At 59.4% G+C, this 16,806-nt stretch overlaps 2 protein-coding genes across 2 annotated transcripts; one reads left to right on the top strand and one right to left on the bottom strand.

The window, feature by feature from the left end:
- Positions 1-21: 21 nt before the first annotated feature.
- Positions 22-5,214, top strand: FAM240C (family with sequence similarity 240 member C). Its single transcript, XM_036319386.1, has 2 exons — positions 22-167; positions 5,033-5,214. The coding sequence occupies exons 1-2, from the start codon at positions 22-24 to the stop codon at positions 5,133-5,135; spliced, it is 249 nt and encodes an 82-aa protein (XP_036175279.1). The 3' UTR covers positions 5,136-5,214.
- A 6,438-nt stretch (positions 5,215-11,652) lies between these two features.
- RTP5 (receptor transporter protein 5 (putative)) lies at positions 11,653-16,023 on the bottom strand. Its single transcript, XM_036318559.1, has 2 exons — positions 15,827-16,023; positions 11,653-14,076 (listed from the first exon to the last, which is right to left on the bottom strand). Exons 1-2 carry the CDS (start codon positions 15,976-15,978, stop codon positions 12,789-12,791), a joined length of 1,440 nt encoding a protein of 479 aa, XP_036174452.1. The 5' UTR covers positions 15,979-16,023; the 3' UTR covers positions 11,653-12,788.
- Between the last annotated feature and the right edge of the window lie 783 nt (positions 16,024-16,806).

Here is a 16,806-nt window from a genome sequence, read left to right as displayed (position 1 = left end):
AAATGGTCCCTCTTCCAGGAAATGAGTAAAAGCTACACTTCAAAGCACCCAGGACGGGTGGTCTCCGACGCAGAGGAGCTGAAGGTGTTCTGGGAGAAGAAAATCCAGCATCACGCACGGCAGCTGCAGAGAGAGGGCGAGCGGATCCGCAGGAGCGCCCTGGACAGGTAGGTGGGGGGCGGCGCTGGGTGGTCTACAGCAGAGCAGACCCCGTGGGCTCAGGCACTCAGCCCCCTGCCTCCCAGCAACAGCATTGCACTCCCAGATCTCATGTCATACATTACCTCAGCTTCTAATCACAACACTGGACAAGGGGAGAGAGGAACACCTCACCGTGCCATCACCCATCCCTCCATCTCACACTCCATCACCCATCCCTCCATCCCCCACTCCATCACCCATCCCTCCATCCCCGACTCCATCCCACACTCCGTCACCCCATCCCCCCATCCCTACACTCCATCACCCATCCTTCCATCCCACACTCCGTCACCCATCCCTCCATCTCACACTCCATCACCCATCCCTCCATCCCCGACTCCATCACCCATCCCTCCATCCCCCACTCCATCACCCATCCTTCCATCCCACACTCCGTCACCCCATCCTTCCATCCCACACTCCGTCACCCCATCCCTCCATCCCACACTCCATCACCCATCCCTCCATCCCCCACTCCATCACCCCATCCCTCCATCCCCGACTCCATCTCCCATTCCTCCATCCCACACTCCATCACCCCATCCTTCCATCCCACACTCCATCACCCCTTCCATCCATCCCACACTCCATCACCCATCCCTCCCTCCCACCCCACTCCATCACCCATCCTTCCATCCCACACTCCGTCACCCCATCCCTCCATCCACACTCCATCACCCCATCCTCCATCTCACACTCCATCACCCATCCCTCCATCCCCGACTCCATCACCCCATCCCTCCATCCACATCCATCCCCCATCCTCCTCCCCCACTCCAATCACCCCATCCCTCCATCCCCCCCACTCCATCACCCACCCCTCCATCCACACTCCATCACACCCATCCCTCCATCCCACACTCCATCACCCCATCCCTCCATCCCCCACTCCATCACCCCATCCCTCCATCCCCACTCCATCACCCATCCCTCCATCCCCCACTCCATCACCCATCTCTCCATCCCACACTCCATCACCCCATCCCTCCATCCCCACACTCCATCACCCCATCCCTCCATCCCACACTCATCCACCCCATCCCTCCATCCCACACTCCATCACCCATCCCTCCATCTCCACCCACTCCATCACCCATCCCTCCATCCCACACTCCATCACCCCATCCCTCCATCCCCCACACTCCATCACCCCATCCCTCCATCCCACACTCCATCACCCCATCCCTCCATCCCACACTCCATCACCCCATCCCTCCATCCCACACTCCATCACCCCATCCCTCCATCCCACACTCCATCACCCCATCCCTCCATCCCACACTCCATCACCCCATCCCTCCATCCCCCACTCCATCACCCATCCCTCCATCCCACACTCCATCACCCCATCCCTCCATCCCACACTCCATCACCCCATCCCTCCATCCCACACTCCATCACCCATCCCTCCATCCCACACTCCATCACCCCATCCCTCCATCCCACACTCCATCACCCATCCCTCCATCCCACACTCCATCACCCCATCCCTCCATCCCACACTCCATCACCCCATCCCTCCATCCCACCACTCCATCACCCCATCCCTCCATCCCCACACTCCATCACCCATCCCTCCATCCCACACTCCATCACCCCATCCCTCCATCCCACACTCCATCACCCATCCCTCCTCCCCATCCCACACTCCATCACCCCATCCCTCCATCCCACACTCCATCACCCCATCCCTCCATCCCACACTCCATCACCCCATCCCTCCATCCCACACTCCATCACCCCATCCCTCCATCCCACACTCCCTCACCCCATCCCTCCATCCCACACTCCATCACCCCATCCCTCCATCCCCACTCCATCACCCCATCCCTCCATCCCCACTCCATCACCCCATCCCTCCATCCCCCACTCCATCACCCCATCCCTCCATCCCCCACTCCATCACCCATCCCTCCATCCACACTCCATCACCCCATCCCTCCATCCCCACACTCCATCACCCCATCCCTCCATCCCACACTCCATCACCCCATCCCTCCATCCCACACTCCATCACCCCATCTCCATCCCACACTCCATCACTCCATCACCCCATCCTTCCATCCCACACTCCATCACCCATCCCTCCATCCCACACTCCATCACCCCCATCCCTCAATCCCACCACTCCATCACCCATCCCTCCATCCCACACTCCATCACCCCATCCCTCCATCCCACACTCCATCACCCCATCCCTCCATCCCACACTCCATCACCCCATCCCTCCATCCCACACTCCATCACCCCATCCCTCCATCCCACACTCCATCACCCATCCCTCCATCCCCACACTCCATCACCCCATCCCTCCATCCCACACTCCATCACCCCATCCCTCCATCCCCACACTCCATCACCCCATCCCTCCATCCTCCACATCCTCCATCACCCCATCACCTCATCCCTCATCCCACACTCCGATCACCCCATCCCATCCATCCACCACTCCATCACCCCATCCCTTCCATCCCAACTCCATCACCCCATCCCTCCATCCCACAACCCCTCCCCCCATCCCTCCATCCCACACTCCATCACCCCATCCCTCCATCCACACTCCATCACCCCATCCCTCCATCCTCCACACTCCGTCACCCATCCCTCCATCCCACACTCCATCACCCCATCCCTCCATCCACACTCCATACCCCATCCCTCCATCCCACACTCCATCCCCCCATCCCTTCCATCCCACACTCCATCACCCCATCCCTCCATCCCACACTCCATCACCCCATCCCTCCATCCCACACTCCATCACCCCATCCCTCCATCCCACACTCCATCACCATCCCTCCATCCCCCACTCCATCACCCATCCCTCCATCCCACACTCCATCACCCCATCCCTCCATCCCACACTCCATCACCCCATCCCTCCATCCTCCACACTCCATCACCCCATCCCTCCATCCCACACTCCATCACCCATCCCTCCATCCCCCACACTCCAGCACCCCATCCTTTTATTCCACACTTCATCACCCCATCCCTTATACTCTCACACTCCATCACCCCATCCCTCCATCCTCCACACTCCATCACCCCATCCCTCCATCCCACACTCCATCACCCATCCCTCCATCCCCCACACTCCAGCACCCCATCCTTTTATTCCACACTTCATCACCCCATCCCTTATACTCTCACACTCCATCACCCCATCCCTTATATTCTCACACTCCTGAGCATGTGTGGAACTTGTTATGGAGGCATGTCCTGCTTTATCTGATATTCTTACAATTGCTCCCCCTGAGTGTGTTCGTTCTACTCCTTCCCACACATTTGCAGGACTGTAGATCCAAAGCAATCCCTCTCTTTCTGCAGCCAAGTCCCGCGACCTTGCTGCTGAGGGGGGCCTCACAGGCAGAGCCAGGGTGTCTGATCGCAGGGACAGCTAAGAGGGCAGATTAGCACATAATTCACACCTAGACCAGGCCTCCAATGGCCAGGATACCAAAGTGGCCACAGCCTCTTCCTCAAATAGCACCAGTGCTGCCCTTGGAGCAGGTTGGGAAGGAGGATCCTGGTGGCGCCGGGACAGAGCTGGACTGACCTTCCAGCTGCCAGAGGTCTGGCTGCTGCACTGGCCCACCCTCCCCCGCCTGTGGTCCCCTGGCTGTGGGGTGGGCTCTGCCACTCAGGACATCTGCCCTGGTTAGGCATAGGTGGGGGCCGTGGTGCCTCCCCTCCACATGGCGTGGCCCCCACCCCAGCTCTCAGAGGGTCCTCACCCTGACGCTCCTCCCAGCTGCAGGTCTCAGGGCCTTGTCCCCGGCCTCTTCTGCCATCAGGCCCTGGAAACTTTGGGTCTTCTGCCCAAGGGTGCAGGCCCAGGAGTGGGCGCTGGGTCCAACAGTGAGGGTGCATCAGCACCAGCCGGTATGTCACCAAGGTCCTGGGCTAATGGGGATGGGACTGTGGGCGGGACGTCTGTGCCTCTTGGGAAAGATGTGGCTAGTTATCAGGACCACAGACCGCAGCCAGGACACGCCCTGTCCCCTGGACCACAGCAGCCCCTGAGACGTCCTCACAGGCACCCAGCGGCTCCCAGGAGCCAGTCAGCAGCCAGGGCCTGGTGCAGGGGCAGGAGCGTGACAGTCGTGTGTGGGGCCATCACTTGCGGGCCCGTCACACATGGGCACTGCTGTCCTGGTCTAACCACCTGCTGCTCGGAGGTGCCTTCCTCATTGAGGCCCTTGGGTGCCGGGACAAGGGTCTGAGTGCATGCCCTTTCCCCAGAGTTCAGCAGGAGCCAAGCGCCCATCTCTCCACCCACTAAAGCCAAACCACACCCTACCTCGGGCGAAGGCACCAGGTGGTCATTGTCTGTGGGCCGACACCCAGGGCTGGGGGAGCCTGGCCCCCTGAACCTGGACGTCCCCGCAGCCGGGTCACCCTGTGCTCTGTGCTGTGGTGGCCACAGTGTGTGCCTCCGGAGGTGGCCGGGCTGGGACAGGTGGGTGCAATGCGAGGGCGCTGGGGAGGGAGGCGGGTGGGAGCAGGCCCATCCTCATCCGCCATGAACCAGGCCTCACCAAGCAGAGAGTCCAGGATGTGGCTCAGCCTCTCTGGGACTCGGAAGTTTCCAGAAGCTACTTCCTGGGGCAAAGTGCTTTCCCTCTGGGCCTAGGGTCCGAGACAGACCCTCCGTGACAGGCATGGCCCTGACCTTGAAGTGGCCGCCCGAGGTTGCAGGGTTCTCTGCGACCTCACACGGTCACAGCTGCCGGCTGGGTGGGGACACAGCCCAGGTGCTGTGTCGACAGACGAAGCCTGGCTGTCAGGGTCCTGGGAAGGTGACTCACAGTGAAATTCCGCATCCCAGGCTCCGTGGAGAATGGGCTCAGAAGCTGGAGTTGAGGCACAGGGCGCTGCAGGCTCCCCTGGAGGCCGCCCCGCGGGCCTCCGGAGACAAGACGGCAGCCTGAGTCCTGCGTGGAACGGAGGCACACAGCCAGTCACGTGAGTTCCCCCGAGAAGGGACCCCCGTGAGGGGCTGTGTGTGGGCACCGCCGCAGAGCCACGGCACACAACCAAGCTTCACGGGCGCGCCCTGCTCCGCTCGGCTGCCATTGGTTTTGCCTTTGAAGCACATAGAAGGTGCCCAATAAAACCTACAATAATTGGAACAAGGGTTTGTGCAAAATTTCCTCTGTCTTTAAAATCCACACATCTTAAAAGCCGACCAACATGTTGTCAACTTGCAACAGCCGTAGAAAGAAACTCAGCCACCCCACCAGGCTTTCTGACTCCGAGGCTGCAAATTTTATTTCCCCTTCGGTCAAAACATGCCCATAGATCTCAGCCCCACGATCATGGCCGATGGGAGGTCATATAAGGCTCTGCTTTTCCAGAATCCCCCATGTGCACAGGTGGGAAAGCTCAGGTTTGCAGAGCACGCGTCCCTGAGGCCATGCGGCCCGGAGGTCAGGATTCCGTCCCCGCTGGACGGGCAGGAGGCAGGGCGCCCAGCGGAGGCCGGGCGCCACAGGACCTGGCCCCTCTCATCTCCCGACAGGGACCCAGGCTCCAGCAGCGACCACCCTCACGTGGTCACCCAAACCCCAGAGCCTGTGCTCTCACTGGCCCAGACCCAGCTGTGGTCCTGGGTCCGCTCTGAAGATGCGGAAGCTCTGGCCTGGGGCTGGAGTCCAGCTGTGGCTCCCTCTGGTCTCCCGTCGTCTCTCCAGGGTTAGCTGCTTGTTGGTTTGGGTTCTGTTTTGTGTGACCCTCCATCAGGTTGACAAAGGGCAGGGAAGGCGCACGGCTTTGCCTGCCCTGGGGACTCTCCAGGGAGTTACTCAGAGAAAAGGCTCTGAGAGCAGCCGCCAGGGACCTTCTGTGCCCAACAGATTCCTCGGAGGACATTTCCAGAGCTGACCTCACAGTTGAAAGTTTAGAAAAAACAAGTGGCCCTGGCCGGTTGCTCAGTGGTTAGAGCACCGGCCCACAGCCCGAAAGGTGGCAGGTTCCATTCCCAGTCAAGGGCACATACCTCGGTTGCAGGTTTGATCCCCTATCCTGGACAGGGCACATGTGAGAGCCAACTAGTCCATGTTTCTTTCTCTCTCTCTCTCTCTCTCTCTCTCTCTCTCTCTCTCTCCCACTCCTCCCCCCCTTTCACTCTCTCTCTAAGGATCAATGGAAAAAATATCCTCGGGTGAGGATTAAAAAAAGAAAGAACGAGTGGAGAAAGTTAGGAGGCAGACCTACCAGCATGCTCCTCAGTCATCACCGGGCCATCTGTCACATTCGTGACTCAGGAGATTCCCTGGACACACAGCCTGGGGACCTGGCGATCCCTGGACATAGCCTGGAATAGGAGCCGCTCACGGACACTGGTGAAGGCCCGGGCTGCTGGCGGTGGTTTTATGTGAGGATACACTTAGATCATCGGTGCTGTCAACACCAATGAACAGAGGCGTAGACGAGCCCCTCTTGGCCGGAAGGGCACAGTCACGTCCCCGTGAGGCTGTGCAGAACCCTCAGGAACAGCCACCCCCTCCTTGCCATCTGTTACCACCCCAGTGACCCATCACACCCCAATAACGGCAGGAGCCCAAACCCAGGAGCGCAGACAACTGACCAGCCTTGTCTTCTGTGTCACTGAGCTTGTCCTCGGGCAAAGCTGAGCCAGACTCAGAGGCTGGGGGGCACTAGGTGAGGAGGGACGGGGAAGAAAGAGAGGATGGGAGGTGAGCGGGCGGGCCTGGGCGCGAGGTGAGCGGGACTCCATCCTAAGGGACCCCGTGGGGGCTCAGCTGGGAGCTCCCTCCTCGCTTGGGCCCTTTGTGACTCGCCACGGGCTGGGTTGTGGAGGGTGTCTCTGAAACCTAGCTCCAGGGGCTGAGTTCTGCAGAACACATATGCTTTCTCTTAGGGAGGAGGAAAGAGAGAGAGAGAGAGAGAGAGAGAGAGAGAGAGAGAGAGAGAGAGAGAGAGACCTGAGGACGGGCTCAGCCACACAGCTTGGAGAAAAGGGAATCATTTACAGAACATTTCCCCCCCGAACTGCAGGACACACACTTTTTAAGCAAACAACGAACATTTCCCAAGACTAAAAACATTTCAAAAAGGAAGGTGCTCAAATGGCCAATGAGCCCATGAAAGGATTTTGCTGTCATTAGTCATTAAGGAAATTAATGCAGACACGGCACATGCCCGAGTTGCGGGCTCCGTCTCCATGGAGTGTGTGTGTGTGTGTGTGTGTGTGTGTGTGTGTGTGTTGCGGGATTGGGGGGGGGGGGTTGCGGGGCAGCTGATCAATGATTCTCTCTCATCATTGATGTTTCTATCTCTCCTTTCCTCTCTGAAATAAATAAAAATTATTTTTTAAAAATGGAATTGCCGAAACCGGTTTGGCTCAGTGGATAGAGCGTTGGCCTGCGGACTGAAAGGTCCCAGGTTCGATCCCGGTCAAGGGCATGTACCTGGGTTGCGGGCACTTCCCCATTGGGGGATGTGCAAGAGGCAGCTGATCGATGTTTCTCTCTCATTGATGTTTCTAACTCTATATATCTCTCTCTTCCTCTCTGTAAAAAATCAATAAAATATATTAAAAAAATAAAAAATAAAAAAAAATAAAAATGGAATTAAGCAACAAGAGCCGCCCTGTTGTCAGGGCGGTGGCGACATGCCGAGTGTCTGACACAGAGCAGCCTCTGTGTGTTTACTAAAGAACCTTTCAAATGCAACACATTTGAAAATAACACAGCTTCTCTTGATTAAGCTACGATGGTGTCCTGGCTGGATCAGGCTCCTTTCAAAACTCAGCAGACATGAGCGAAATGAGGAGCCTCAGCTGCCATCAACGCCCCGGAGATCCCCGGGTAGAGGAGAGAGGATCCGGGTCTGGGGGCAGGACAGTGAGCAGGAGGCGAAGCTCAGTCAAGGGCCAGGGGGGCGAAGTCCCAGCCATGGGGACCGGCGGCCCAAAGTCACTGTCTGGTTGCCGTCCCAGACCCTGGGGAGAGCCAAGAGGTGGACAGGAGCCCCGCCCCCCACGTGGGGCACCCCAGGCCCTGACTATCTGGAATGGGAGCCACGGTCCGTCCCCCCATCATCTCAGCTGTGTGCCTGGAGGGTGAGACCAGTGTCCAAGGGTCGAGCAGCCCGAAAGGACAGAGACCTGGACGGGGCACCTGCTTCCAGCCCGGGAGGGGGGCACGGACGTCATACAGCGGTGAAGGGGGCAGGTCTGCCCTCCGCCCAGCCCACCTGGATACCAACGTGCGCCGTGGGACCAGGGCGCCACCTGGCGGCCCCGCGAGCACGAAGCCCGAGGCCGGGCCCAGAAGCCGCCGGAGTCGGTGCACTTGGGGGCCTTTGCCCTCCCAGGAGTCGCTGACGGCGCGCCGGGAGCTGCGCCTCCATCGCCTGGCCCTTCCCGGGCTCGCAGCGCCCTCCGCGGGTGGTCGGCGGGGCTGGCAGGGTGTGTGCTGAGGGCAGGTGGGCCGGGGCCCCACACATCCCGCCCGCGAGACCCTCCAGGAGGGAATGTGCTCACAGAAGGGCGAAGGCGGCGGAGCAGAGAGAACAGGGGCCCCACCGCTGCTCCTACTGAAAGCAGCGTCGCCAAGACCCCCGACACCTCGTGCGCCGGCCCTTGGCCTCTCGGGCCCTCGTGGGGCAGGAGGTCCCAGCTGGGCCTCAGACAGTCGTCCTCCTGGACTCGAGGTTGGGCAGCAGTAGAGCCTGGCACTGACCCGGGGCCCCGCTTGCCTGTCGGCCTGGGCCACCCCTCCCGCAGAGCCACCCCAGGGGCCCACCCCTACACACCCCGAGAGGAAATGAGCCTGCCGCTGGAGCCGTCACACACACACACACAGACACACACACACAGACACACACAGACACACACACAGACACACACACACAGAGACACACACACACAGACACACACACAGACACACACACAGACACACACACACACAGAGACACACACACAGACACACACACACAGACACACACACACAGACACACACACACAGACACACACACAGACACACACACACACAGACACACACACAGACACACACAGACACACACACACACAGACACACACAGACACACACACAGACACAACACACACAGACACACACACAGACACACACAGACACAGACACACACAGACACACACACACACAGACAACACACACAGACACACACAGACACACACAGACACACACACAGACACACACACAGACACACACACACAGACACACACACACACACAGACACACACACACAGACACACACACAGACACACACACAGACACACACACACAGAGACACACACAGAGACACACACACAGAGACACACACACACAGACACACACACAGACACACACACAGATACACACACACACACAGAGAGACACACACACAGACACACACACACAGACACACACACACACACACAGAGAGACACACACACAGACACACACACAGACACACACAGACACACACACACAGACACACACACACAGACACACACACAGACACACACACAGACACACACACACACAGACACACACACAGACACACACACACAGAGAGACACACACAGACACACACACACAGACACACACACACACACACACAGAGACACACACACACACACACACACACACACACACACACACACACTGCCCCGCTCCTTTCCCAGGCCCCAGGCCAGGACTAACACCTCGCACCCGCACCCGCACCCGGGCAGGCTCCGAGGGAGGGTCTGCTCCACCTGGGCGGCCCCATCCCCGAGGCTACGGCAGGAAGGTGAGCCACACGGTGAATAGGCAGTCTTGTGGCAGCCTCTAATCCAGTGGTTCTCAACCTTCCTAATGCCGCGACCCTTTAATACGGTTCCTCATGTTGTGGTGACCCCCAATTTCATTGTTACAAATTGAACATAATCAAAGCATAGCGATTAATCACAAAACAATATGTAATTATATATGTGTTTTCCGATGGTCTTAGGCGACCCTGTGAAAGGGTCGTTCGACCTCCAAAGGGGTCGCGACCCACAGGTTGAGAACCGCTGCTCTAATCCCTCCATCTGCCTCTGCTCTCTATTTCTACAATAAGCGTGTGTCCTTTTCATGAGTTTCTTGTGTTTAAAGGACACACAATGCGGTCCTTTTGTCCCGCCCTCCGCCACCCACCCCCGCTGCCAGACAGGTGGGTCCTGGCTGTCATGGGCCGGTAGGTTGCAGCCGGTTGGTCACAGCAGGGCAGACCCACGGTTGGTTGAATGAATATGTGATGTAGACAATTATTTTAGCTTCTAAAGACCCCACGCAAAACCCACGCTGCCATATAGGGGCCCTAAGTCCCTGGACAATGCAGAGAGGACGCCCCAGTGCCTCCACTCCCGGGAGCTGAATTTTTTGTGGCACTTTCATGATCAGTTGGCGCCACCAGCAGTACCAAGTGTGAGGTTCCCCACCCAGGGAGCAGCAGCCCGTTCGGACTCCAGCCACCCCAGTGCCTGGGAAAGGACACAGCACAGCCACTGTCCCGCCCAGGCCGCCAAGGGCAGCGGGGGCAGGGACCTGCCTCGACCACTGAGGGACTCAGGGATCTGCACCGGCCCACCCTGACCCAGCCCCTTTCTGATGTGAGCTGTGGAATTTCCTAGAACTTTCTAGACGGCAACACCAGATCACCCTTACTGACTGTGGGAGTGCGGTCAACAGGTTGTCCCTTGACTTCAACTAAGAGAAAAGCAACAGAGAAGCTTTCTGGGGGGGTGGTTACACAAGGTGGGTTCCCAGCACCCGCTGAGGGGCCTCCGGCAAGGGCCCCTCGTACTTGCAGGACTCCGGCCACGACAGGGGTGTGCTCTCAGCCAGGTCAAGCTCCCTCCCCCCTCTCCTCCCCCCCCCCCCCCCCCGCCCTTGGGTCTTCTGGAAGTCTGCCCTGCAGACAGGTCAGGGGGCCCCCCATTGGAGGAGAGGAGGGTGCAGCTGCTCATGTCTGCCGTGGCCACTCCCTGGGGTGCAAGACATTGGGTTCTCTTCCCTCCACTAGGAAGTTTACTGAAAAGCAGCAAACTGTTCACATGTTAGTCCGCCCCACTTTGACTGAACTAACAATAATTGCATCTAAAATGCGTCTGCCTTCAGTCCTCTTTGAGACCTTTTAGACATTCAATATCTCATATTTAATAAGGCCCAGCCTGGTCATTCAGGCTGCGCAGGGGCTCACGTACGGCTCAGGTCAGGTGTGGATTCAGGCCTGGATTCAGGTGCAGGCTCTGGTGCTGGCTCAGGCGTGGGCTCTGCTGTGGCTGTCCTGGGCTTCAGTCCCAGGCTGCCCTCTGCGCTGTAAGGAGTGTCCCTGCGCCTGAAGAGTCATGGTTATGCAGGTGGGTACAGATCAGAATAGCTGATGTGCCTAAGGATGGGTCCGCCACAGATCCAATGGGCATATCGCATGCACTCTCATTTTTATTAGTGAATTTTAATTCTAGTAAATTAGTTATTAATGAATTAAACAAAATTTCATTATTCATTAAGACGAATGTTAGAGATACTGATAACGAGTCCGGTTGGTTGGGTTTTAACTAAGCCAGCCGATTAGACAGTTTAACAGCAGTAACTACCACCCCGCTCCCCCAATGAAGGGCTGCGATGCGGCCGGCGGCCACACGGGGGCGCCGCAGGACAGCACGGGCGGCCGGCCGGCGGGGGGAGGCGGGGCTGGAGGAGGGGCGAATGGGGGTCGGGGAAGGGCCGTCTCCGCCCATTCGACTTGCGGGTGGCGAGACCTGAAATCCCCGCTCCTTCTCCTCAACCCTCACCCCATTCCGGGGGCCTTCGGGTGGGCGGCAGGGCGGGGTGGGGGCAGACTGGCCTCGAGGGGGCCCCCTAATCCGAGGAGCCCTCAGGCTGGTGATCCCCCCACAAGCTGTTCCAGGTGTTAACCCTTCTAGGGCGTCCTGACAGGGCAGGGTCCCTACGCAGGGGGGTGCAATGACTGTAGGGCGGACGGGGCTCCGACCTGCCACCTGTCCCCCACGGGGTTCGACCTGGCCCCGGGGCAGGAGCGTGGCAATTGGGCCGTGCGTGCGTGCACAGCAAAGGCGAGCGGACACGAGCTCTGTGCCTGAGGCCCAGTCCCATCACGCCCTGGGGAAGCGCCAGGGGCCCCTGGCCACCGCTCTCCCACTTCACCACCTTCTCTTAGGCGCTGGCTGTCATCCGCCCAAGTGTGCTGTATGGTCTTCTCTTTTTGACTTTTATTTTAACGGAGTGTAACACACACAAGTGAACACACAGGGGCAGCTGGGGGTCACACCGGGGAATGATCACACGTGGACATCACACGTGGACATCATGGGACCACTGCTTGAGTCACGTCAAGAGAGAGAACACAGAAGCAAGAGGTCCAGGGAGCAGCTGTGCGCACTGGGAGGCCCCAGCTCAGGGGGGCTGGCAGAATGGGGGCGGGGCTGGTGGGGAGCGGTGGGGGCTGGGGGGCCAGCAGCACTTGGCTTTGTGTCTGGGCAGCCCTGCGGAGGGAGAGACGCGGTGGGGGACCCGGGAGGGAGGTGGCACGCTCAGACACGTGTCTGGGAGCCATCAAGAAGTGCACAGGTACAGTGTCCAGAGGACGAAGAAGATCATGCACATCCAGACCCAGACCTCTTCGTAGGGGTCGAAACTCGGCCAGCACCAGCCGTCCTCCTCCTCCAAGAAGTCCTCCTCCCTGCGGGCCCGAGGCCTCCGGGCCCGGCGGCGCCTGTGCCTGTCGCAGTGCCCGCTCCTGTGGTGGCTGCTGCCCTGCAGGCCCCCGAGCTTTATGGGACTAAAGGCTGAGAAGGGGATGATAAGGGAACCCCTGCTCCCCGAGGAGGCGGGGCTGAGGGCAGGGTCATGGCCACACTCTGCCCCACCCTTGCACTGGTCGGTGATGATGAAAGGGAAGGTCAGGGAGCCGTTGAGGTCAGGGAGGGAGTCCGGGCCCTGGATGATGTTGGCCAAGGACAAGGGAAAGGTGATGGAGCCCTCGCCCTTCTCTGTGAGGCCCAAGACATAGGACACGGGCAGGGTGGCATCTCCAGTGGGTCCACTGTTGCTGCTGGGATCGGCGCCCGGGCCCTTGTCTTGGCCCAAAAGGGAGCCAAAGCCCTTGAAGATGAAGCCTTTGACCTGGAAGGACTTGATGCTCCTGAGCAGGTGGTCTCTGCCGTGGAGGATGGGGGCCTTGATGTTGACCAGGATGCTCATGCTGGTGGGCAAGGCCCTGAGACTGGCAGGCTGGTCGGTGGAGCCCCTGTCGATGATCATCAGCCCCTGGAGACCAGCCTCGCTGGGGGTGCCCTCTCCAGGGCCAACAGAGCCCTTGTCCCTGCCCATGCTCACCAGGGTGAAGGGCACGGTGATGATGTCCATGTCCTCGCTAAAGAAGTGGCTGCTCTCAGAGAGGGGGTCGGACACAGAGGGGAGGACGAAGCCCCAGGCGCAATTGGCCACAGGGCCGCTGCCCAGGGCTGGCATGGCCTGGACGGTGCTGGGGCTCCTGGTCTCGGGCCCCCAGGCGGGGTCTGGGGGCTTCTGGAAGAAGCAGACACCCAGGTCGCAGGCTTCACAGTGGTCCCCAAAGCAGACCTCGGGGCACTCGTCGGAGCTGATGCTCTCCTGGTAGCACTGCTGCAGGACGAACAGAACCAGCTTGTTGAGGAAGAGCCGCACGTTCAGCAGGCTCACCTGGCAGTCTCCCCGGGCGTCCGGCGGGCACAGCTGGCACGCCTGGGCCCAGATACGCATCTTCACCAGCCCCAGGTGGCGGTCCTTGTCCCATCGCACATGGAATAGGATGTGCACGTGGGCAGAGGACCAGCCCCACTGGCAGCGGTTGCACTGGAGCCTGGGGGGGGGGGGAGGGGAGGAAGAAGTGAGTGGAGGGGATGGGGACCTGCCCCTGCGCCCCACAGCCCTCAGCCCTGTTGGCCCAGAGAGGGTCCCAGCATGAGCTCCATGAACCTGAGCCCCTGTCTGTACAGGGACAGGATGCAGGTGCCTGGCCCCTGCCTGCAACCCACAGTCTGAAAAGCGAACACCTTTCATCAGATTTGCACCAAACACCTTTCTGTCAGATTGGCACCAAGCCTGGCCTGACCTATGAGGGGTCACCCTGCTGCTTTTCTGTCACTGTTCATCACCCTGAAGAAATGTTACCAAAAGCTAAAGACAGCCCTGTGGGTCCTGGTGAGGGCAGGAAAAGAAGGCATCTGCGGTGTCTGGGCAGTGGGTCCGTGGAGGGAGGAGCCCACCCTGGGAAGGAAGGTAAGGGGGAAGTAAAGTTGGGGGCTGTGTGGGTGGTGGGGGCAGTGCCGGAGGCAGAGAAGTGTGGGGAGAGGGGGAAGCAGAGGTTCTGGATGGCAGGGTGCACCCTGCACCCGTGTGACACTGGCTTTGAGCATGTGAGTAGGGGACCCGGCCCCACCCCCGGCATGGAAGAGAAGCAGCTGCTTGGCTCCCTGGATGGTGAAGGGGCCGGTGCCACAGGCCCGTGTGTCCCTGGGGCCAGGCAGGCGGGCCCTCGGGTCCCAGACAGGTGACCCCGGTGAGGCACATGCACGCAGGTGTGGGAACCTGCTCTCGTGTGAGGTCTCCCTGCATGTTTGCCTCGGGGCATCGGTGGAACTTTCCGTGATGGGGCATTGCTCTGCATCTGCGTCACAGTGGCCAGGGACGCCCGCACATGGAGCGTGAGCTGAGGAGCTGAGCGTCCTTTACGTAAATTAGTTAATGAGCACTTCACAGGCTGCAGGTGGCCGTGACCCTGTTGCAGGGCGCAGGTCTATATGTGTGGCCGCCCCACCACCTGCCTCCTTAAAGCGGTTCTTCACTTAGGCTGCGGGAGTAGCACGTGTTTAAAGGTGTTTCTTAGACCTGAGAAAGCCAGCATTCCACCACCCGCTGGGCCTGAGGGTCCCTAGGGGGCCCCCTCCCAGCCCACCTCAGGGTGCCTGGCTAGGTGGGACCCTGAAGGTCTGGGTCGTCCACTGGACTGACATAGCTGTCGTCATGACAATGAAGATGGAGGTTCGCGTAGTGATCCACGACCATCAGTGCTCCCACCCGCCCACAGCCCAGGCCGGGCACATGTGCTCCTTGTCTTGGGCTGCGCTGTTTCCGTGCACTCCTCAGCTTCCTGGTCCCTCCAGCCTGGATCATTGCGGAGCTGGGCGGTGACCATGGCCCTGCCCATCCCCTGCTCCTGTCAGTGCTGCCATGGAAACCAGGAGAGGCCTCGGGAAGCAGACAAAGCCCTCCTTGCCTGGGCGGCTGCGTCATCCCACAGGCCCGCATCTGGACGGGGCACCCACTGGGCTCCAGGGGTCCTCTACTGCCAGGCAGGGTCTGAGATTGCCACTGAAACAGACTGGGCAGGCATTGTCCCTCACGTTCCAGAAGGGAGAATGAGCACCCAGCCCACCCACCTATTGGGGGACTGGACCAGGCCAGACATATGCCCCTGTGTCCACCCCTCAGAAGCCAGGTCACGCCCAGCCTGGCTCAGGACTCAGGGCCAGCCTAGGGCCCGTGGCCCAGCCGCCTTCAGCCCCCTCCCCTCCCGGGAGCCGGCAGGAGACCCCTTCCCTCCACCAAACCTGGAAAGCCCCCTCAGCCGGTACTCGTAACTGCCACTGTCCAGATGCCCCGAGGACAGGTTCTCCTCAAGGACCAGCTCCCAGGTGTCCTCTGGCTTCCTCTTGGCCATCAGCTGGGCTAAGGTGCTGACCCACACGTCCATTCCGTCCATGCTGGCGCCGGCCCCGCAGTGCAGACTGCGGGCTGTGCCAGCTCGGCTCCCAGGAAGCACCCGCAGCCCCCCCTGCCCATCCAATAGCTGCCTTGACAACCATCCAGTCTCCATGGCAACCGGCTCGGCTCAGACACACAAGAGACAGGCCGTTTTCTTATCCTTTTGAATATTTTTCATGACGCAAGCAAGCAATACATTTTCATTTTTAGAAAAAAATAGAAACAAAAAGGAAAAACAACCCAATGTGATGAAATCGCCCATCCCCCATCGCCAGAGCTCATCTGTGCTGACGTCCATGCGTGCTCCCATGCATATGTACATGTAAATATTTGTATGTATTCCTCACAGATGGGAAAACATACTAAGCAGATCATGCTGTGCCTGGTGTTTCACGCACCCTGGACGGCGGCCCATGCTCACAGCCCGGCTCTGCCATAACCTGCCCTGCCCCCGCCTCTACACCGGCGGGTGGCTCTTTGTCATTACAGACAAAGCTGCCAAGAACTTTCTTGAATATGTATCATTGCCAATTTTTTCAAGCTTTTTATTGGCTGGAAATGTGCATCATTTACGTAAAAATGCCTAAAGCATAACTGCACAGCTTCAGGAACTTGTATAAAGTGTTGGTGAGCACCTAGGAGAAGCCAGCCCCCTGCCGCTGGGACCCCCTGGCATCCCCATCCCCCCTCTGTTGTCCCCAAGCACACCCTCTGTGCTTTCTGTGCATGCGTGTCTGGCCTTGCCCGCCTTTTCGGTTTTCGGTGTGAGCTTCAGGAGCATGGTGGTGTGTCAGGTACAATGAGGAAAAGTGAGTTGAGGTCAGGC

This window comes from Myotis myotis, unplaced genomic scaffold (assembly GCF_014108235.1).
Source record: "Myotis myotis isolate mMyoMyo1 unplaced genomic scaffold, mMyoMyo1.p scaffold_m19_p_8, whole genome shotgun sequence".
Lineage (NCBI taxonomy): Eukaryota > Metazoa > Chordata > Mammalia > Chiroptera > Vespertilionidae > Myotis > Myotis myotis.
The sequence above is the reverse complement of the archived record's forward strand: the minus strand, read 5'-3'. Positions and strand labels throughout refer to the sequence as shown.